The 21,436-nt window shown below is 37.3% G+C and overlaps 1 protein-coding gene across 4 annotated transcripts in view; it reads right to left on the bottom strand.

Annotated features, from left to right (window-relative positions):
* TRAPPC8 (trafficking protein particle complex subunit 8) overlaps window positions 1–21,436 on the bottom strand; it is a 57,050-nt gene that overhangs the window by 12,949 nt on the left and 22,665 nt on the right. For all 4 annotated transcript variants that reach the window (XM_086740766.1, XM_086740765.1, XM_086740764.1 and 1 more), the window contains 16 exons: window positions 20,289–20,394; window positions 17,730–17,861; window positions 15,467–15,691; window positions 14,291–14,399; window positions 13,353–13,547; window positions 13,033–13,163; window positions 12,096–12,170; window positions 11,300–11,426; window positions 10,066–10,223; window positions 8,812–9,254; window positions 5,620–5,767; window positions 4,226–4,322; window positions 3,269–3,337; window positions 3,113–3,153; window positions 1,243–1,431; window positions 551–652 (listed from right to left, as the gene is read on the bottom strand). In XM_086740766.1, coding sequence (XP_086596892.1) covers window positions 551–652; window positions 1,243–1,431; window positions 3,113–3,153; window positions 3,269–3,337; window positions 4,226–4,322; window positions 5,620–5,767; window positions 8,812–9,254; window positions 10,066–10,223; window positions 11,300–11,426; window positions 12,096–12,170; window positions 13,033–13,163; window positions 13,353–13,547; window positions 14,291–14,399; window positions 15,467–15,691; window positions 17,730–17,861; window positions 20,289–20,394 — 2,347 coding nt within the window. The remainder of the gene's footprint in view (window positions 1–550; window positions 653–1,242; window positions 1,432–3,112; window positions 3,154–3,268; window positions 3,338–4,225; window positions 4,323–5,619; window positions 5,768–8,811; window positions 9,255–10,065; window positions 10,224–11,299; window positions 11,427–12,095; window positions 12,171–13,032; window positions 13,164–13,352; window positions 13,548–14,290; window positions 14,400–15,466; window positions 15,692–17,729; window positions 17,862–20,288; window positions 20,395–21,436) is intronic.

A 21,436-nucleotide genomic window follows, 5' to 3' on the forward strand; every position in this document is an offset into this window, starting at 1 on the left:
TACACTAAAGGTCTTAACTTAAAAGTTGTGCATAGTAGTAGACCTTATAAAATTGATTTTGTAATGCTCAAAAATAACTCCATCATTTTACTATTAACTTTGTTATGAAATGATCATTAACTGTGATTTAGTATCATTAATAAGCTCTTAATTCTACACCAAAATACCACAGAACAGTTTACTCCAACAACTGTATAGCAGTATACTTACTTGTATATTGCTTTTCTCATCTTTAAAACTGAGCCTAAGTATTTCAATATAGATGACTAATCAAAGTTGATTTAAGTAAGTCTGAATTATTTAGCAATAACACACATCTGATATTAGATTAGGCCAGGTTGGATGAGGCTCTGAGCAACCTGCTCTAGTCAAAGATGTCCCTGCTCCTTGCAGGAGGGTTGGACTAGATGATCTTTGAAAGTCCCTTCCAACTCTAACCATTCTATGATTCTACAAAAGCACTCAAAGGGATTCCTCTTATCTACAAGAAAACACATGAAGTCTACTTTGTGAAAGAAGCAATTGTAAAGGAAACTTCACACTACATTACCTGCTTCTGGGGAAATGAAAAAGCCTCCTTCCCAACTGTATTAAGGGCAACATGATGTTGTCCCTCCAAAATAAGCTGCTTGTTGTCTTCTACAACATATGCCTACAGAACATAATACAAAGACATTAGCAGACCAGAAACTATCATAAGCTTTGTAATACGGAATTATTGACTTTCCACCTAAGTGAAGTGGAAAAATTTGTACTGTTTAAGACCTAAAGGGTAGCGTGGCATTTATTTTATGTGTATGCTTTTAATTTTGCAAGCACAGACAACTGATGACGTTTAGACCGTCAATCTCCACTACCTAATATTTGCATTCTGGTAAATGATGTCCTCTTCTTCCAAGCAGACTGGGTCGTTCTTACAGTTCTATGACAAAAGCAAGCATTAACAAATCTCTTGGTTTAAGATTGCAGAATTTTCTCTTTTGAGAAGAGAACTTATAAGAACTGGGTGCATCCAGAGCAATGTAAAATCACTTAAGCATACTTTTTTACAGTAACAGCTATTAATATTGTCTTTGCTTCTTGACCCCATTTTAGTTCATTTGCCTGTTTTCAGAAAAAAAAAAAAATTTCATCCACAAATGTTGTAGGAGTATGCATGAAAGTTCAGGGTGCCATATCAAGTTATCTTCTAACAGTCATATTTTATGGCTAAATTACCACAAAGGCCGCAACCATACATACCTTCCACAGTACAACAATGTTCAAATCAACTTCACTGCATCTTTGTATTAATCTGACTGTCTCATCAAATGATTGTTTCTCAGCCCTTTGAGATGCACGAGGAGTATGAGATTGCACATGTGTTCTTTTAAATTCAGAGGATAAGCTTTGGAAAAAAAAGTCTGCACAAGGACTGGTTGAACTTATTATCTGCAAGAAAAAAAAAAAGCAAGAAAGAGTGCTCTCAGAACAGGATGCAAGCTGACAAGTTACTGTTACAGAACTCATCACTGTAGTATTTCAGTTCCATTGTCTTGCTTTGCTTCCCTTTGTAATTCTACAGGATGCCACAAGTCTTGGTTTCCATACCTACCCTGTTAGAGATCAGCCATACTTAATGAGCTGTCTAAGGTAACAGAGAGAAATAGAGCTATAGTTCATTGGCCTAAAACTACAAATACAAAACTTGGAAACAAGGGCTTTGATTACTACCACCAGACAGCCTATCAAGTGTAGTGGAGAGACCTGAAGTGTCTAACTCACAAACTCACATGCAAGTCACTATTGCTTATTAATATTTCCTCAGGTTAGCCAGAACTACTTAAAGTTAGAGCATACATTTTGCTAGCAATAGCAAAGATAACAGATTGCACAGCACATTCCTCATGTAAAAGTGGCACAGTCAGAAGTACTGTGCTGTTTGTCAAGTTTGTAATAATTTGTCCTGAGCTTCTCCAACATCAAAAGCTTGATAAGGAGGCAGTGATTTTACAACTAACAGCAATGATACTTGGAGACAGCAGGATAAATAAGAAACTTTAGCTTCCTAACACCTCCCTTTCAAAAATGTTAGTCCTTCCAGAATATGCTGTTGCAGAGCTGCTAGTTGTTGCAGAATACTCATACCCAGGGAGACATTTTTTGAGTAACTGTCTAGAAAGGAGGGCCTCCTCCCCAACCCCCCCCATTAGAGAACATTTTCTTACAAGAAAGTCGAAGTTCATGCAGCTCATTCAATGTTAAAAATGCAAAGTGGGATCATCTACCTCAGATTTTCAGTCCTAACTTCAATTTATATGCCTATAAAATGAAATGGCAGTAAGTAGGTTTTCTTTGGCTCTTAAAAGCTGGATACATGTAAGAAAAAATGTACACCTAGCATAAAATAAGCAATCTGACATCCAGCTGACTAAATCCACTACGTTAATATAGATTTCTGATCTGATGCAAGCAGCCTAGCTTCCTCAGGTTTTGGAAAAGCATTCACTGTACCAAGATAATTTGTTTAAAAGACTCTTCTTCAGACAATGCCTGTACACTTAAAAAGACTAAGAGGATGGTAGCGTAAAATCTTAAACTTTAACAAAAAAATCAAAGAAATAGACTCCTTGAACTGAGTGCAACCTATGTTAGTAGTTTTGAAGTTCTGGTACCTACATTCATTAGAGGTTTGTAACTAGAATTTTCAACTTATCTTTGTAAAAATATAATTAAGAAAAAATCAGAACAAGAATTTTAGATCCACAGATCTCTATTAGAAAACTAGAGGACTGGGAAATATTCAAGACAACTGCTCTGAAGAGTTGGAAAGGAAGGAAAAATGTTAGCAAAAGTTAGCATCACAACATGCTCCCAAAGTAGTTCAGTTCTGGAGTTTGGAACTTAAAACTCCAGATTATCCACCAGCCTATGCTACCTTACCTTCTCTTTGTTAAAAAGAGAGAGCTGGCCTAGAAGACAAATAGTTTTTGACATGCAAAAAAACGCAGCTTCCCCACTATGAAAGCACTGTTTCATTTTTAAATTTTAAAAAAGGCTTTCACTGGGATACTTGTACATGACAAGGATACCTTGCACAAGACAAAATACACAGTGACCCCAGTTCACCTACCTGTTCATTTCCAAAGACAATGTCTGCAAATGTGTAATTTTCTAAGAGATAAAAAGAGAAGGCATTGTTTCAGCATAATAAGTAGTCATAACTTCAGCATACAGCATCCAAACAGTATTTTCTTCAAAAAGTTACCACATTCAGGAGAGAACCTACCTTCCGAGTTTTTGCATCTTACTGCTTTAAAGCATAACTTCGCTCTCTCTCTGCTAGCAAGCTTAGTATCTGAAAGAAAAAGGTTGCAAGATATTTTTACCCCTCAACAAAGCTGCTCATTAGCCAAAAGTCAGCCTTTGAACTTCACAAACACATTGATGATACTCAAGAAGCATAACTAATCAAGTAGAGCAACTGCATGACAGTTAAGAAGATTAATTTGCTGTGACTGCATGGTAGTAAAGAAGGCACATCTTCTGCTGACCCCTTCCTTCTACCTCTAGAGCAGAAAGAGAAATAATACAGAAAGGAAATACAGAGAAAGAAGGAAAGAACAGAAAAAAAAAAGATTGAGTTTATCTGACTGGTTCACCCTCAATATTAAAACAAGAGGACTACATGTCTATACTAATTCTTAAGTACATAAAATGCCAGGACATAAGTACAGATAACATTTTTTAGATGCAATAACAGCAATTTTTTTTGCCTGGGGTACTTAGCCCTTTCAAAAATTAGCAGCTTGTATTAGCTAAGGCAGGATACAGCACTAGCAATTCTGGTATATTTCTAATAATCAGACAGAGCACTTATCAAGTAGTCTGTTGATCAGTTAATTTTAACACTGATACAAATAACTAAAAGTAAAGGAACACTAAACATATTTTTGTGAGGCAAGTTATTGGCCAACTCAGACATAGATTTCTCTACATCATAGAAATAATTTAGCTCTATGTTAAGTCAATTTTTAAAATTAATGAAGTATGAAAGTTATCTGTCAATATATTTCTCTTGAAACACTGTTGTAGTATGTAGGACTGTAGTATGTTTGAAAGGCACATCAAGTTATTCAAAATTAACTATGCTGAAAGCCAAGTTCAACTCCTTGTAAGATTCTTTTAACTGTTCTTGTCAGGCAGAAGCTAGATTTGCCATCCTTTTGGTGATAAAGACACAGACCTTTGTCTTCAGAGATGTTAACAGATTTTTGAAGCTTCCAGTGCTTGCTGTTACTTGAAACTTGCACTATATGAAATTCTTTAACGCCAGTCTCACTCTAAGGAAGAAACAAAAATTACATCAGATAAGACCAGTCACAATTGTGATGTTCTACATCGCATAGTAGGTGTTCGTTGCAAGGTGGCACTGTTAGAATCTTAAATTAAGTTATTCACACCATCCGTAATACAGCACTAAGGAGAGACAAGAAGAGAGTAAGACCCACTGAAACATCAAACAACAACTCACAGCAACTTCCAATTCCAGTAAACAAAGCCACACAAAGAGGAAACAAAGAACCCCCAGAAAAATACCCACAAGCTAATATTTTAGATTAAGATGACTATAATAAAACCTAGGGTTTTAACTCCAATGCAGAACACCATCCATAAGGCCACTTAGTTTCTAAATTTATTTTTGAAATATTGCTAGGTGATAAATCTCATAAATTGAAGAACTTTTTCTTTTTACACATATAGACAATGAAAAGTAGTTGGGGGGCTGGTTTCCTTTCTTTTAAAGAGTGAGGTGGTAGTGGAAAAGTAAGTCTCACACAATGTTATCTGTTAACTTGGTAAGTACTTTATAAAACACTCCTTCCTCCTCAAAGGAGGAGTCAGCAATATTAACTTTAGTAGCTGAATTAAAAACAGAGTGTACACACCTTTAAAACAAAATGACAAATCAGCTCAGCGATTCCACTACCAGCTAAGTGTCTAGGAATTATATAAACAGAGGATTAAATTACCTTGCTTTGTGGTTGAAAAAATGGGAGCAGCTTCACCAAAAAAATGAGTAAATTTAAATTAGTGTGATATGAAAAACTGAAATATTTTCATCTGTTTTCCTAAGTCACAAGAGTCAGTATCTGTATTTGGACTCTATGTACAAAAATGTCTTTTAGAGTTTGGTAATAAATGTAAACACAGAAGCTTCCTTCAAGTTGGAGCTTAAATTTTGACTGCACATTACCACTAATTCTACCAGTGTTTTCACTGACAGGTTGCAGGGGGCACAGGTTGTCTCACTCAGAACTATCTTGAAAGTTGTGATCAAGAATATTCATGAATTTGAAATAAATTTTCCTAAAAGAAAAAAGACTCTGAACTATAGTACTGGAATCTGCTTAAGATAGAGATAGTCGTAGCAGATTTCCAGAGACTTGAGATATAATTTAATGTTAGTACCCTCTTTCTAACAGTAACTGGAATGATCACTATGCAAGGTTTACTTTAGTGTTTTCAAAGTAGTTGTAAAAGAATCTTTTACTTAAATCTTGGTTCTACTCGTGTCACTTACACATCTGCTGAGCTTAAAATAGTATTATTATATTATTATTAATAATAAAAACTTACAGTATTGATATTTTCTACATCCACAAATACCAACATATTGTCCCCTCTGCCTTCTTCATCTTCAAGTGCATTACTTCTGCAGACAGTAGCTCGAATATGCAGAGACCGGCTAGTACAAATAACTGCAGTGTGCCTTAATACTCTATGACTGGGAAGGAGGAGAAGAAAAAAGAAAAAAAAAAAAAAAAAAAAAAGAGAAAAAGACATTCTGAACAACCAGGACTGCTGTTCAGAACTTGTTTAGCTTTTATGTTTGCCATCAATACTAAGGTTATTAGACAATGTATTCCTTTCAACCACCCATGAGACACTATTCTTTTTAGCTCTCTATCAAAACAATATTATTTTTAACAATCATGCTTCATGGGTAGGTGCTGTTCAAACACACAGTCTCTCAGTCAGTTTGAAATACTGGACAAGGAGGTTCATACGTTACCATGATTAACAATAAATTAGAAATATTTCTGCTGTATGACTACTGGCTCAGTGAAAGTAAACAGGCATGTATTGGCACAGGGATGTCATTAAGCTATTTAATGCCATCACTTGCTTTGGAAAATACAGTTTTTCAGCAAATAAACTATAAAAGTCCCACTAGTTAGTCACATCTCCTACATAAACATTTACTAAAAAGCATTTAGATATAATACCAGTACATTCACCAAATTCCCCTGAACTGAGAATGTTGAAATTTTACCTCCAGAACCATCACCGCTCTGCCTGTTTCTAGACAGGCTCCACCTCCAAGCCAGCAAGCCCTTTGTAAAAGCTATCCTCCCATTTTTCTAATGAGGAGTAAACTTCATTCTTGGAACACGAGCTTTTCCCATATAGAAACTTTGTGTTACTGTAACGTCCACTTGGAAACACTAGAGGCATGTACAAAGTTGATATGCATTACCTACTAAATATGCTGAAACATCATGTGATACTTGGTTTGGGAGAGGAAATCAGTGGTTTCCTAAACTCTACTTCACGTGTCACAATTGACAGAAAAAAACTTAACAGTTTTGCAGTTAATCTTCCAACAGATACACAGATGCCTGTACAGCTTTCGAGTGGTAAAAATGAAGGTTTGTTTTTGTTTTTTTTTTCATTTAAAAGCTATGCTCAGTCTACAAAGACTACTGTTAAACAAGATCACATCACTTAAGCTCCCGTGGAAACCTCCATACAGCTGGGAACAAGTATATTCCCCAAACAACTATCTTTGATCTCTGAAACACTTCACTTTCTGAATACTATGAACTCAATGGATAAAGAAGTTCTGTTCTTAAAAAAAAAAAAAAAAAAAGAAAGAAAAAAATAACTACATTTTCAGGGGACAAATTCCCTATTCCTACAGACTAGCTTAAAACCAAATGAAAAGTTAACTTTGGCATTTCAGAAGCTACAGAAAAAAAAACTAAGCAAAGAGTGTATTTGCACAACTATTAGTTTGATTTGAAGAATATGTCACTGATCCACTCTCTCAACCATCTTCAATACCCTAGTTTTGTTTTATATTACTGAGTACTCTCACAGCACATGGCCTTGGTTTTTTTCTCTGAACTAGCCTGGAAAACAAGCTCCAGCCACAAGCAGACATTCAGTTCCTGTGACTATAGCTCATGAAGTAGCCCTGCTCCGCACCATCATCATGAATACATATAGAATAGAGACCAGGTGTGCTGGTTTTGGCTGCAATAGACTTAGTTCTCTTCACAGTAGCGGTTAAGGGGCTGTGTTTTGGATTTGTGCTGGAAATAGTGGTGATAATATAGGTATGTTTTTGTTATTGCCAAGTAGTGCTTACAGAGTTAAGGCCTTTTCTCCTTGCCATACTCTCCCACTGCTAGAGGGAAGAAGGAGGAAGTTCTGCTGGGTTTTTTTTGTCTTCCCAAGTAACCATTAAACATGACAGAGCCTTGCTTTCCTAGAGACGGCTCAACTCCTGCTTGCTGATGAGAAGTAGTGAATGAATGCCTTGGTTTGCTTTGCTTGTACGTACTGGTTTTGCTGTACATATTAAACTGTCTTGATCTCAACCCACAAGTTTTCTCACTTTTACCCTTCTGATTCTCTCCCCCATCCTGCCAGGAGGGAGTGAATAAGCAGCTGTGTGGGGTTAAATCACACCACCAGGTCCCCAGTCCTGATTATAGATCTACTCCTCCTAGTCTGCACTGCTTCTTAAGGTGGGCAGAGACACATTCTCCAGAAGAATAAATCCAGCACATACAGCTCCATAGTAAATTTACCTAACTAAATCTAGATAAAGTCTGTTGCAACTTTTTTCTCAGCTCTAGCTATGAGCTCTAATAGCTGTAAGGTAGCAGTGTAAGAACAGTATTTGCAGAAGAGTGAAAGAGAGGAGTAAAAAAAGCCAGCCTTCATTTTTTAATTTGGCTGTCTACTAGATTGCTATACTAATGCTTTCTGAAGGCTGATCTCTTCACGTTCTGAACAAAGGCCTATTCACCTCAGAATCTTTGAGGAATGGGTTTCTCAAAAAAAAAAAAAAACCACCCCCCCCCCCCAAAAAAAAAAAGAAACAAAAAACAAAAAAAACCCCCACACAACTATCTCCTGAGTCTTCTTAGCGGGGGACATGGGTGGGACTTGGGAATAAGCCACACAAGAATTCAAGTTGCTACCTTTCAAGTAAAGTTCAAAGAAAGCACTATTAGTTAGCTTGTGCTGTCAAACCTGACTGTCCACTGTCTCAAGATAGTCCAAAAAGGAACTACACAACAGCATGCAAGTCAAACTTGGTATTTAACCCCTCTAAAAATAATAACTTTAATCATAATACAATTACTAACCACAGTTTAACCAAGAATAAAATCTTCTGTTCAAAGTAGACAAGATTTTGTTTTACAACATGCATAAACAAACTTTTTCCCCTACGCCTCAGAAAGCTGTGCTTCCAGAGAAACTAAGTAAGAACAGAGTTTGTGTTAACAGCATGCCATTAATCCTTCTCCTATTAAATTAAATTTTTATAATTGCCACTGTGATGGAAGCAGTATAGGCTATGTAATTTCACATGGAAATTAGACCATGTAGTAGAAAAAAATTGCTTAGCATAGCAGATAAAAGGCCACTTTCACATCATCACAATAACTGAGAAAATTCAGTAAGATTTGCATTTATGCTTACAATCTTTATGATGTATCTAATAAGTATGACAAAAAAATAAATAAAACTTACCACATTTTTGAGTGTCTTTTAATACTTTCATAGTAAAACAAAAAGTTAATTTCATGAACACCTTCTTCATCTGGTCCCCGTAACCACATTGGCAGCTGCACTGAAGCCCCAGGAAGAAGAACAGCATCAGGAAGTGGAACGTGTATTACTTCAGGCTGACCTCCTGTGCCAACCCCAAAGTCTACAGAAGAAGCTGAAGATAGCAGTGCTGTACGCACAGAGGTAGGATCTGTCACAACAGTCTTGTAAGCACTACAGTTTTCAGAAGCTGAAGGACTTAGTGGTGTTAGAACAGCAGTATTTCCACCAAAAGTAAAAAATTCTGGATGCTTGGACACAACCTTCAGTGCAGTAAGAGGACATTTGCTTACATTCACAAATTCTACGTATGCTTTTCTGATTTCTCCACAGAGAAGCCCTGTAGGAAAATTTATAAAGAATACCTGTATAGAAGAGAACAGGAGAAAAGAAAAACCTGAACATTGAGTCAAGTTACAAATGAGCATGAAAACAACAACCAACATATTTAAACTATATTGCTCTCTACAGCTTCCTGAGGACACAAAGTGGAGAGGGAGGTGCTGATCTATTCTTCTGGTATCCAATGACAGGACACATGGGAATGGTTCAAAGCTGTGCCAGGGGAGGTTTGGACTGTACGTTAGGAAGTATTTCTTTACCGAAAGAGTGGTCAGACACTGGAATACGCTTCCTAGAAAAGTGTTTGATGCTCCAGTGTTTAAGAAACATTTGGACAACGCCCTTAACATGCTTTAACTTTTGGTCAGCCCTGAATTGGTCAAGCTGTTGGACTACATGATTGCTGTTGGTCCCTTCCAACTGAACTATTCTATGGAGTGTTGCAATTAAAATGGTCTGCCTAACTGGTTAATAACCCTAGCAAGGAAAATCACTGTGTTTTAATTAACCAACTTGAAGAACTATTCTAGATGAACTGCAAGCAAATGGAAAAAAGCTGCTTTATCTGTTCCTCCTCACCTTGAAATGAGGCTACAAAACCTGTTGCCAACTAAAATTCTAAAGACAATGTAACAATTTCAGAAGGCTATTAATATGGAGGCCTCAAGTTTCACTTGAAAAAACCACACCCACCAAATTCAGCACTGACAGGTCAGAAATTAACTGGCAAGATTCGGGCATTAACAAAGTCTAAGACTTCATTGTTAGAATTACATTTATAAGCTCTGGATTCAGCTATTCGCTCAAAACTGCCAAAAGAAAGTAGTCACATACCTCCAACAAAGGCATTTCCTCTATAATAATAGGATCTAAACGTCGATCAGGTCCGTACTTAATAGATGTTTTTTCCTCTTTTGTGTTATTAAGTCGAGGCCCTTGGATTTCTAAATCTTGTCGTCCTCGTACAGATAACCCATTGGAGACAAACTTGCCTGAAACAATTTAAATAAAAAACCTCATCACTTTTTACAGTAATTCTTAACTTTTTTCTGAGAGGTGATGCAAAGCTCCCTACTCAAACTCAAAAATCAGTTTGATTTTCCTGTTATTGGGCACATACAGTGTTCATTGTTTAAGCAGCATCACTGACAAAGAACTATTCACAGTCCACTTTCACACATAACACATTGCTGTTGCAAGTTTATATAGCCAGTTATGTATTGTTGTGGACTTACTCTGCCCTTTAATAGTTTGACTACAAGAGGGGCTGGGGGCAGTGCAGAGCATGAAGGTGATGTATTTATTTCCTTTCCCAATTTCCGCCAAGCTAGAACAAAAAAAGTCACCCAAAACATTTTTATTTTCTTCAAAGACAGGCCACAACCTCCTAAATGTTTTTTATTCCAAAGGTTTCCAATTTGTAGACAGCTAGCCAAATTTTATTATTTATTTTACGCACCTTCAAACATGTGCTTTAATTCTGATTTTCTCAAACAACTTAATTCTCCCTGTGAGGGGCAGTTTCAGATGAATGACTCAACAAAACAGATCAGATAATATAAAGGATTATTAATTGCATATTAACATATAAATGGTAAGAGAACCAAACTTAAGTCTAGATGCTAAAAAAAAAATTCTATTAGTCAAATTTAAATTTGAGCAGCTATGCAAAGAACTTCAGTGCAACATTTAGACAAAAGTTGAAAGCTAACAAAGCTAAAAGAGCCAAAAGAAAAATGAATGGCAAAAGAGTCAATGAAAGTTGTTATAGATTCAACATTGCATACATGGAATATTTAAATTTTGATTTTTTTTTAAAATGGTTTCAGAATTTCCACATGTTTAAAAGGAACCTAAGTATGGGTTTGGCAGAGGTTGCTTCCTGTCTCACGGTATTCCTACAGGTGTCAAATAACTCTTTTCTTGTTCCAGTTGTTTCCCTTGTTTCTACATCCTCGCCTGACGGAAGGCCTTGCATCACGATAGTAAAAAGTTAAACATCAGAATTTAGTTCTGCTCTAAGAAGCCAGGTCTCCCCCTACACAGCTTAAGAGAATAATACACTTACCTGTCTGTAATCCAATAGAAGGATCTATCCCATCTAATGTCACAGCACCCTGCACAGTGCCAAGATTATAAATGACTCCCAGAATATGTAGCTCCCCTGTTTGATGGGGAAAGAGCTTTAGTCTTGCCTGTGGAGATATGTTAAATTTTTGTTGTTGTTGCTACTAGAAAAAGGTATTATTATATTTAAATGTCCAATTGCTAAAGACATTCACAGCTACACTTTAGTTGTGTCTGACGTAATTGCATACAATAACTACAGGTCATTTACTGGATTCAAAATTTCATACACACAGAATTTACCAACCAGTCCACAGCTAAGAGATGCTCATTACATTAGGAAAGAATCCTAAACTGTAACAAAAATGAACTTTAACAGAGGCAGAATCTCAGAATGGTTCAAGTTGGAAAGGACCTCTGGAGGTCACCTTGTCCAACTCGCCTGCTCAAGTAGGGCCACCTAGAGCCAGCTGCCCAGGACTATGTCCAAACAACTTTTAATATCTCCAAGAATGGAGACTCTACAATTTCTCTGGGCAGTCTGTCCCCAGTCACCATCCTAGTTAAAAAAAAAAAAAAAAAAAAAAAAAAAAGAGCCTCCTGTGTTTCAGCTTCTGCCCACTGCCTCTGGTCCTGTCACATCCTCCCTTCAGATATTTATATACAATGATGAGACTCAGAAGTTCCAGTACTTCATATATCAGTAATGTCTTCTGTACATTTAGCATTAAATTCAGATCATAACATGTCTGAACTACTCAACCCTGAAAAGACCATTTTTAAACTATAGTACTCACCACTTTTGTCTCCTCGCTATTAATTAAAAATTCTGCTATTGCTTCAGTTCCTATCATATCATCACCACATGTTCCCTGAAAAGAAGAAACAGCTTTTCACATATGATTACCTCTAGGCAGAAAAAGGGCTATGAATATGACTTTCCACAACTTTTCTGAAGTGTTCAAGTTAAAAAAAAAACAAAACAAAACAAAAAACAAAAAAACACACAACTGTCAAAGTGCAGACAGTTAGGACCAGCAAATGCTGTATGCCCAGCTTCTCAGGCTTTTGGAATTAAAGCAGCAGCTAGACAGCTCAGTAGACATTTACTTAAGTGGAAAAAAAAAAAAAAAAAAAAAAATCAAGATTTATCACTACAAATTGGAAACATTCCCTGTTTCACTGATACAGAAGTATGTATCATATCATTAAAGTAGCAGTTCAGATCAGAAGCGTAGGGTAAATCTTGCTACTTATTTACACAAAACCATGTTTCTAACTCTTGAAAACACTTACAGCATCTTAGAGACCACTATGTTCCAAATGCTTTTGGCCAGGAAATTAAATTAAATTAAGGAATTTACTGTAATATCCAGTATTAGAACATATTAAAGCCTTAAACATATTACAGTGAAAACAATTCTTCAGAGGGAAGTTTTGGCAGTATTAGTTGAAGTGTTAAATTAAACAGTAGTAATTAGTTCATCTAAAAGTATTCAAAACATTGATTTTTAATACAATAAATTTTTCTTCTAATCAAGACACCAAGATTTTCCTATCTCATACCAGCACAGTAGCTGCTACTTTTTTTGGGCTTTTTTTTTTTTTTTTTTTTTTAAATTTGCACTTATACCAGTTGTTTTCATACTACAGAATTCTGAAGACTTAAGTTAATACATACTTCCTAACTGTAGCTGTTTGGTTTTGGTTGAAAAAGGATGAAGCTTTCCTTACCAGCTCCTTCGTTTCTGCATCACGCTTTGCACTGAAGTCTTTAGGTTGAAACTTCCACAGCAATGAAAGGTCAGTCAGAAGAAGTGGAACTTTCAGTGGGTTTCGGAAGGACACTTCTACAGTTATTGGTTCTATTAAAGTGCAAGAAAATAATGATAACAGGCTATCCCCATCACAATTTAAAGGCTCATCTAACTCAAAGCATTCTTGTATAAACATCTTGCACAAGAACATTGGTTTAAATCTACAGTAACACACGAAATATTGTACAAACTTATCTAACTCACTTTTTTTCTGAAGTATGTAAATCTTAACTTTACCTTCTATCACAGCAAGTGGAAATTTGGAGTTATCCGAGTAGCGATTTAAACAGAACTGTGTTGGCTGAAAGTTTGAAGGTATTATTCCTTTATTTACCGCAGAAACAACCTGCTCCTCAAGTTCCTTCCACTGTTGTGATGATTCAGAGTCGTACTCCTGATCCAGACTTACATGCGTAGCTGCCTGCTTTTCACCTAGGATGAGTAAGGCAATCTTAGAATATAACAGTGGCATGCAACAGCTGCAACAAAGAGAGCTACACTGGCAATTTGGCAAGTATTGTTAAAGTATGTTAAGTTTTCGGTCACCATCATTTTTATATTACAATTGATTTAAGTCAGTGAATTGCAAGACACTTTGAAATACAAACATGGAAGACAATGCTGAGGATAATTTGAGTATACTTCTATTTGCAAATTGTGGAATTCCAGGATTTTAGCATGCTAGATGGTATACTCAGCTTACAGATTATTTTAACTTTATGAGAGACTAGTCCCACAGTACAGCCATAGTTTATATAAGAATTCCCACTCAGCTTATTTTACGTTCAGGAATCACAGTATCTCAAACATTTCATCCAAGCGAAAGTTAACTGTAAAGCTAATTACTAGCATCGCACTAGCGTCTATCATTTGCTAAAGTATTAATAATCCCTTTCATGAAGTTTGTTACAGACTTGCATTAAAGCTTCCCAGCTATAAAACGCAGTGAAAGTCAGCACATCCACAAACGCAGATTTCACATTTACACAGGAAGTCTGAAAACAGCTAGCGAGTAAATACTAAGCTTAAGCTTTTCTTTTGAAATCTGATTTAAGAAGTTACTCTGTCACATTAGTTTTACATAATGATAGATTTTTTTAAATGAAATCAACTCTTACATATATTCTGGTTCCATAAATAAGGGACTTCAATCTGTTTACATAAAATTTTCTAACCTTCTGCTGGCCTTCGATCATGCCCAAAGAAAACACGGGTTGCTGAGCTATTAATATACGGTAAAGGAAGCTGTGGCAAGGGACCATCAGGTGATAGTTGAGTTACACTCTGGAGAAAAGGAGGAAAACAGCGTTACGTCATTATGCAAACACATGAAGTCCATGCTGTTCATTACCAATGACTGAATGACAGACAAAGAAGCCAAGTTATAAGCACTCCATGTTTGAACAGGTAGTATTTTTAAGATGGAATGAATCATTTCAATTAACTGTTTTGATAGTTTCTCCTGCTTTGATACTCTTACTGAAGAAAAGAATACTACTTCAGAGTTTGAAGTTCATGAAATCTTTATGAAAAAAAGGAATAACGATTGTAATCCAGCACTCTAATCACTACTGTGGCTGCATCACTGTTACAAGCTTTATTTGACGCAAAGCTTGAGACTTTAACTCAGAATCTGATAAAATACATTCACTGCACCACCACCATTACACAAGATTCTCACCACAGCTGAGCCATGGACTCAAACATCAGTCTAAGTAAGGTCTACCATAACTTAGCAAATACCACAGAAATTCTGTTTAAAGACAGTAAGTAATTACATGGCTGCAAGTTGTGTGGTGATATCAGCACTAAACACCCTACAATGTACATGGTATACTACAAACCAGAATCACTCAGAAAAAGTTAACTCAATGAGTCACTTCATTATAAAAATCCATATTAAAGAATAAAACTCACTACAACATGGATAGGAAGCACTTCACAGTAGCAGAAAAGCTGACAGCTACCTAGTCTTCATTAAACAGTTATCAAAATCCTCAGAAGTCATTATAAATTGATCAAAACAAATCCACTTCCCCTAAAAGAAACTGAACTATCACACGCTACAATTCAGCATTGACTCTCAAAAGGATGAGTTTATTTTACTGTAATAAAACACACACAAAGAGTCACACTAATACCCATCAGTGGAAGTACACTTACTACACACGAGATGCAGTATATTTGGTTTTTTTGAAGCCCAAAATAAAAAATGAACACATCAACTAGATAAAAAAACATCCCTGGAACAAAGTAGTTATGACAGAAAATAATTTAATGACCTAACAGAAAATTACCGGTAATAAAGTTACTGATCACTCACAGAATAAAGACAATGAAAAGTTATTTACCTTATAAACATAAAGATATTCTCTTAAAAAAGCTCCTTGCTGAGCTGGAGGTTGTTTACTATCATTGATCAAAATATGCCTGAAGGCAGACACAGCATTGTCAAGCTGACAAAGTGTAAAGGACTGGCGACCAATAGTGAAGTTAATATGGTCTTCTGCAAGAGACCAGCCTTTCCCTTTGTAAACCTGCATGGCTTGACAGTAGCAACGTAAGGCGTGTTTTTTCTGCAAGAAAAACCAAACAAGATTATTTCTCAAACAATCCCATTAAACACTTATTGTAACTGTAATATTAGGAAGATTGAACAGTAAGTCAGAAAAGTTACTTAAGTTTTTACCACCACCCCCACTATGCCAAGCATAATGTTTGCAGAACTATACCTCATAGCATCTGGTCAACATTAATTTAAGCATAGAAGTATTGGTTCCTACAGTACGGAACCTAGCCTGCAGATTAAGTTCATGTTTTCAAAGACTAGTGTAGCAGGCAGTAGGTTAAAAAAAGTAAGTAACAAGAGAAGACTACTTTTAAAAGAGCGTTTTGTGTTGCATTAGGACTGACTGCTAAAGTCTACAGAGCTCTACGGCAAAGCTCCAGAACATAAGCTGGATTTAACACATTTCATTTCCCTTTCGCAACTGAACTTCCAGTGTGACACTTCCAGTCAATTGTCGTTCAGTAGACACACCTGGGACAAAATCCACTCAAAGCAAACCAACCACAGTCCCACAGTACATACAAGACAAAATTACTGATTGCATCAGCCATTGGGAGACAGATGCCCTGCTCCCAATCAGCTCCATAGTTCCTTTCCTGTACATGCATCAGGACCTGGGCATTCAAGTTTAGGTACTTAACATATGCATAGGCATTCACTGTACAGGCAAGTCTCAGCTTTTAACAAAAGGGAACAGCATTCCCTTATTTACAGCACTAATGGGGAAAATCTGAAATATGTTCAAACTGGTATGGCGATGACAACAGAGTACAAGCAATAAATCCTTAACATCAGCAGGTATTACAGACACTTTAAAATACAGTATTACAGTACACAGTTGAACAGCCTGGCTGACTCCTCTTCAGTAGCATTTAATATTTTAATGCTTCTAAAGGATCAACAAGAGAGCTGTTACATGAAGACAAAGTCACAGCTTTACAAAATGCATGCACGTTTCCAGACAAAGGAGTGAGATATAAAAGAATAAATAAAAAACACCACTCTGATCAATAGCTCCCTGTCAGTACTGTACTGTCATAATAACAGACAGGGCAACTACTGCATGAAGAAAACCAAAGGTGGGGGGCACAGGAATACTCCCCCTATTCTTCACATCTGTGATTTTAAATACAGAAACCAAGAATACAATGTTTTCTTTGGTTCTTACCAGCATGATAAAAACAAGATTGTATGGGGTGGGAGAACATCCACCCACAAGATCACAGGGCTTCGTTTCAAACAGAAGCCTGATGCTTGGGTTCTCCTGTACTACTAATTTGCAATATAAATTTATTTCTAATCAGAGGTTTGCAGCTTATCAGTAAACTGAAACTGACTGTATCCAGTGTCAGCCCAACAACTGAACTCTGGTGGCCAACTTCAGCAGGAATCAAGCACAAACTTTCTTTAGAGAGTCTATCCCACAACTGAGGCAGAAATAAAGTACAAAAGTTACGTCCAATAAACTCTGAGTTTAGTTAGCACAGTTAGAGCTGCCTGCACAGGAATGTGAATGGAAGTAAAAACATATTTGTATTGGTTTAATTCCTACTTAAGTCTAAGTAGTCATAAACAGATGTTTTAGTTTGTCTTGTAGTAACTGTTCATGCACCTGCACATCCATTAAAAAGCATGTTGTTAAGGCATCAGGAAAAACAGGATATCTAAATTTTGCTGTTATTCTAATAAATTTTGAGTTTAACAAAGCCCTAATTCCTGCAACTCACTCTTATCTCAAAAGTAAAAATACACCTCTACTCAAATAAAAAGCCTCATATTTCACTGTGTGTAAAATTGAGACCTAGAAATTAAAACACACATCAGTTTCAAGTCAGTGATCTTCAGTATTACTTCAAATTCAGAAGTCAAAGACTACGTTGATCAATGTAGAAGTCATTTTCAGAAGATCAGAGCTGACTATTTATGATTAATACAGAAGTGTCAGAAGCCAAGCATTTTTTCCAGACTAATGACACATTTAACGTTGTTTTTAGAGTATGCACCAAATATCTGGCATATTTTCCACGCAGGAAGATAATACTTACCTGGCCTGCTTTACTAAACCTATGGCCAGCCAATATCATATGAAATGCAAATTTTCTAACCATGGGACTTTTCATGTTTATAAAGCAATGGGCTGCCTGCTCCAACAGAAGTGCACTGCGAAGATCTGAATCCTATTTAAAAGCAAGAAAAGGAGAATTAGCTTCAAAGTTGAATACAAATATAAAGATAACCACGGCCTTGTTTTAATGCTAACAAGGACAGTAAGCTGTAACAGTGCTGTGAAGTTGAAGATTCTTTTATATACATATGTTACATGTATATTTGTGCATATAAAGGAAAATAAGACTAAAAGTATTTTTCACTTTGTTTTATGTATAGCGTTCAATACCAAACACATCAGTATTTTTTTTCCAGTAGAGAAATTCATGTATCAACCTGTTTCAGTATGAGTAACAAAAGAAATATTTTCTGCTTTTTCAGTTACTGAGGCTATGGTTTCTAACACTTAGTGTTACCTCTAAGCACTCTGTTGCATTTTCCCCTCCCTGCCCTGCAGATACTAAGACTAGAAACAGGAGATAAGAGCTTTAACAGGATGAAGGAAAAATAGAGGGAGCAGTGGAACTTAGTGAATTTGTATCAAAAAACCCAGGGTGATTTCTTAATAATGTACAATTTCTTATTATTAACCCCTTCTTTTCTTATGCCAAGACAAAAGGGAGGGATGCCATCCAGAGGGACCTTGACGGGCTAGAGAGGTGGGCCCATGCCAACCTCATGAAGTTCAACCAGGCCAAGTGCAAGGTCCTGCACCTGGGTCATGGCAATCCCAGGCACAAATACAGGCTGGGCGGGGAATGGATTGAGAGCAGCCCTGAGGAGAAGGACTTGGGAGTGCTGGTCAACGAGAAGCTCAACATGAGCCAGCAACGCGCTCTTGTGGCCCAGAAGGCCAACCGCATCCTGGGCTGCATCAAGAGAAGCGTGGCCAGCAGGTCGAGGGAGGAGATTCTCCCCCTCTACTCTGCCCTGGTGAGACCCCACCTGGAGTACTGTGTCCAGTTCTGGAGCCCCCAACACAAGAAGGACATGGACCAGTTGGAGAAGGTCCAGAGGAAGGCCACAAAGATGATAAAAGGGCTGGAGCACCTTTCCTATGAGGACAGGCTGAGAGAGTTGGGGCTGTTCAGCCTGGAGAAGAGGAGGCTCCGGGGAGACCTGATAACGGCCCTCCAGTAGCTAAAGAGGGCCTACAAAAAAGATGGGGAAAGACTGTTCAGTAGGGCCTGTTGTGATAGGACGAGGAGTAATGGTTTTAAAATAGAGGGAGGTAGATTTAGATTAGATATTACAAAAAAAAAAATTTTACCATTAGAGTTGTAGAACACTGGAACAGGTTGCCAAGAGAGGTGGTGGAAGCCCCATCCCTGGAAACATTCAAGGCCAGGTTGGATGAGGCTCTGAGCAACCTGATCTAGTTGGGCATGTCCCTGCTCCTTGCAGAGGGGTTGGGCTAGATGATCTTTGAAGGTCCCTTCCAACCCTAACCATTCTCTGATTCTATGAAAACTATATCACATTAACCAATGAGAACAGAATCTACTTGATTTTATCACAACTGAACTCCATGCTATCAGTGATGCCTGAGTACGTGTCTGGACTACAAATATACTCTGAAACACCTACACAGTATCCTATGAAGGTCTTCCTTGCAACTGCCAGAAGGCACCATGAGCATACTACATAAAATTTTAAGTTGTAAAATGACTGTGCAGATCCAATAGTATTTAAATTTCTTGCTTAAATAAGTTTTACTACTTACATAAGTTATGGTAGCAAGCTTAAGTTGAAAGGGCAAGAATGAAGCTGCAAAGATACTTGAGAGAGAACCTTACAGAACTAAGCAAATTTATGCCATGCTTAATACATCCCAGAAAAAGTCTCAAGCATCACATTTGGTACAGCTGGCCATAAAGCCAGAACTGCCAGATTTTCCTCTCAAGCTACATAGAAGATGCTATAGTATTACTGGTATTAAATTCTTTTCACTCCTTTTCAAGCAAGACCCTTTCTGGGCTGTTAGAGGCTAATTTCATGCTTAATTTCCACCAATTAATATTACAGAAGTGTTCAAACTAGTTTTCACTTACACAGTATTCTCTAATGATTCATAACAGCTGAGCTACTGTAATGTCTTAGTTACTTAAACTATAGAAAACTTCTGATTATATCTGGGATAGTATCCACTACAGCTCTGGCAAGCCATGCTAATACTTGTAACCTGTGAGTTCTTAGACCAAAAGTATGCCATAAAAGAGTTAAGCAGAAGTCAAAGAAAATTAGTTACAAAGCCAAAGATAGCAAATGCATATTTAGCACATTTAAAGAAGTCAAGTAAGTCACTTGACTAGAAAGAAAAAGAATAACAGTACTAGTTTCCTCATTTGCAGTGTAAACAGTTTTCTTCACTTTATGCTTTATACCCACTCATTTGCTACCTTTGGCTAGAAAATATCAAAGAATTAGAATGTAACCTAGAAGTGCTTGGGTAAGTAAACAAATAGGAGGAGAGCAAGAGTGGAAAATAAGTGATTTACCTCACTGGTTAAACGAATCAGAAGAGCAGCTGCCTCTGAATATTTGCTTTGACTTTTTAAGATTTCAGCACTAAGCAGCACACAACGTTCAGCCAGAACCATATTCCTAAAGCAAAAACATACATGTATTAATAAATATTTATCAAAATAGACCATGGAAAGCTTTTCATCTCAAAACTGACGAATTTTCTCTGTACCACATCAGACTCATGTTCTGCTGTTTATCCTTCTTAAAGTAAAATATATGAAAGTTCATCCCCTGCAAAACAACCACATACAGACTGACATATTGTCTTATCCTACTGTAACAGCAGCTTTTTAAAAGTCAAAGCTAGAGAGCATTTTTGAGGACAGTATTGTATTTATAAAAATACCAATTAAAATGATCCAATCAACTAAATTATCTGATAAATGAGAAGTCCAACAGCTGAAACAAGCTGTGCTAGGTTGACCTCAGTGTGTATCACAGTGGGCACCAAGCTGCTCTATCACACCCCCTCCACAGCAAGATGGGGAGGAGAGTTAGATTAAAAAGCTCACATGCTGAGATAAGGACAGGGAGATCATTCACCAATTACAGTCATGATTAAATTAATTTGTTGGCAATTAATAACATAATAGGATAGTTATAAAAACAAAACTAGAACACCTTCCCTTGACAACTCCCTCTTCCCAGGCTTAGCTTCACTCTGAACTCTTCTATCTCTTCCTCCCCACATGACGGGCAGAGGGACAGTGAAAAGGAGTTGTGGTCAGTTCATAACATTTTATCTCAGCTGCTGCTTTTTCCTCACACTCTTCCCCTGCTCCAGTGTGGAGTGCCTCCCACAGATACAGTTCCTCAGTAATTGTTCTAGTATGGGTCCTTTCCACGGGGTACAGTCTTTCAGGAACAGACTGTTCCAGTGTGGGTTCTCCGTGGGTCATAGCTCCTGCCAGGAACCTGGTCTTGGCCTAGGCTCTCAACAGGCTGCAGCTTCCTTCAGGGCACACTCTCCTGCTCCGGCACCGGGTACTCCACAGGCTGCAGTGTGGATCCCTGCTCAACTGTGGTCCTCCCCAGGCTGCGCAGGGACAATCTGCTTCCCTATGGTCTTTTCCACAGGCTGCAGTAAAGCACCTCCTCCCTGTCCTTCCTCATTGACCTT

Source organism: Chlamydotis macqueenii, chromosome 2 (assembly GCF_036417535.1).
Source record: "Chlamydotis macqueenii isolate bChlMac1 chromosome 2, bChlMac1.mat, whole genome shotgun sequence".
Classification (NCBI taxonomy): domain Eukaryota; kingdom Metazoa; phylum Chordata; class Aves; order Otidiformes; family Otididae; genus Chlamydotis; species Chlamydotis macqueenii.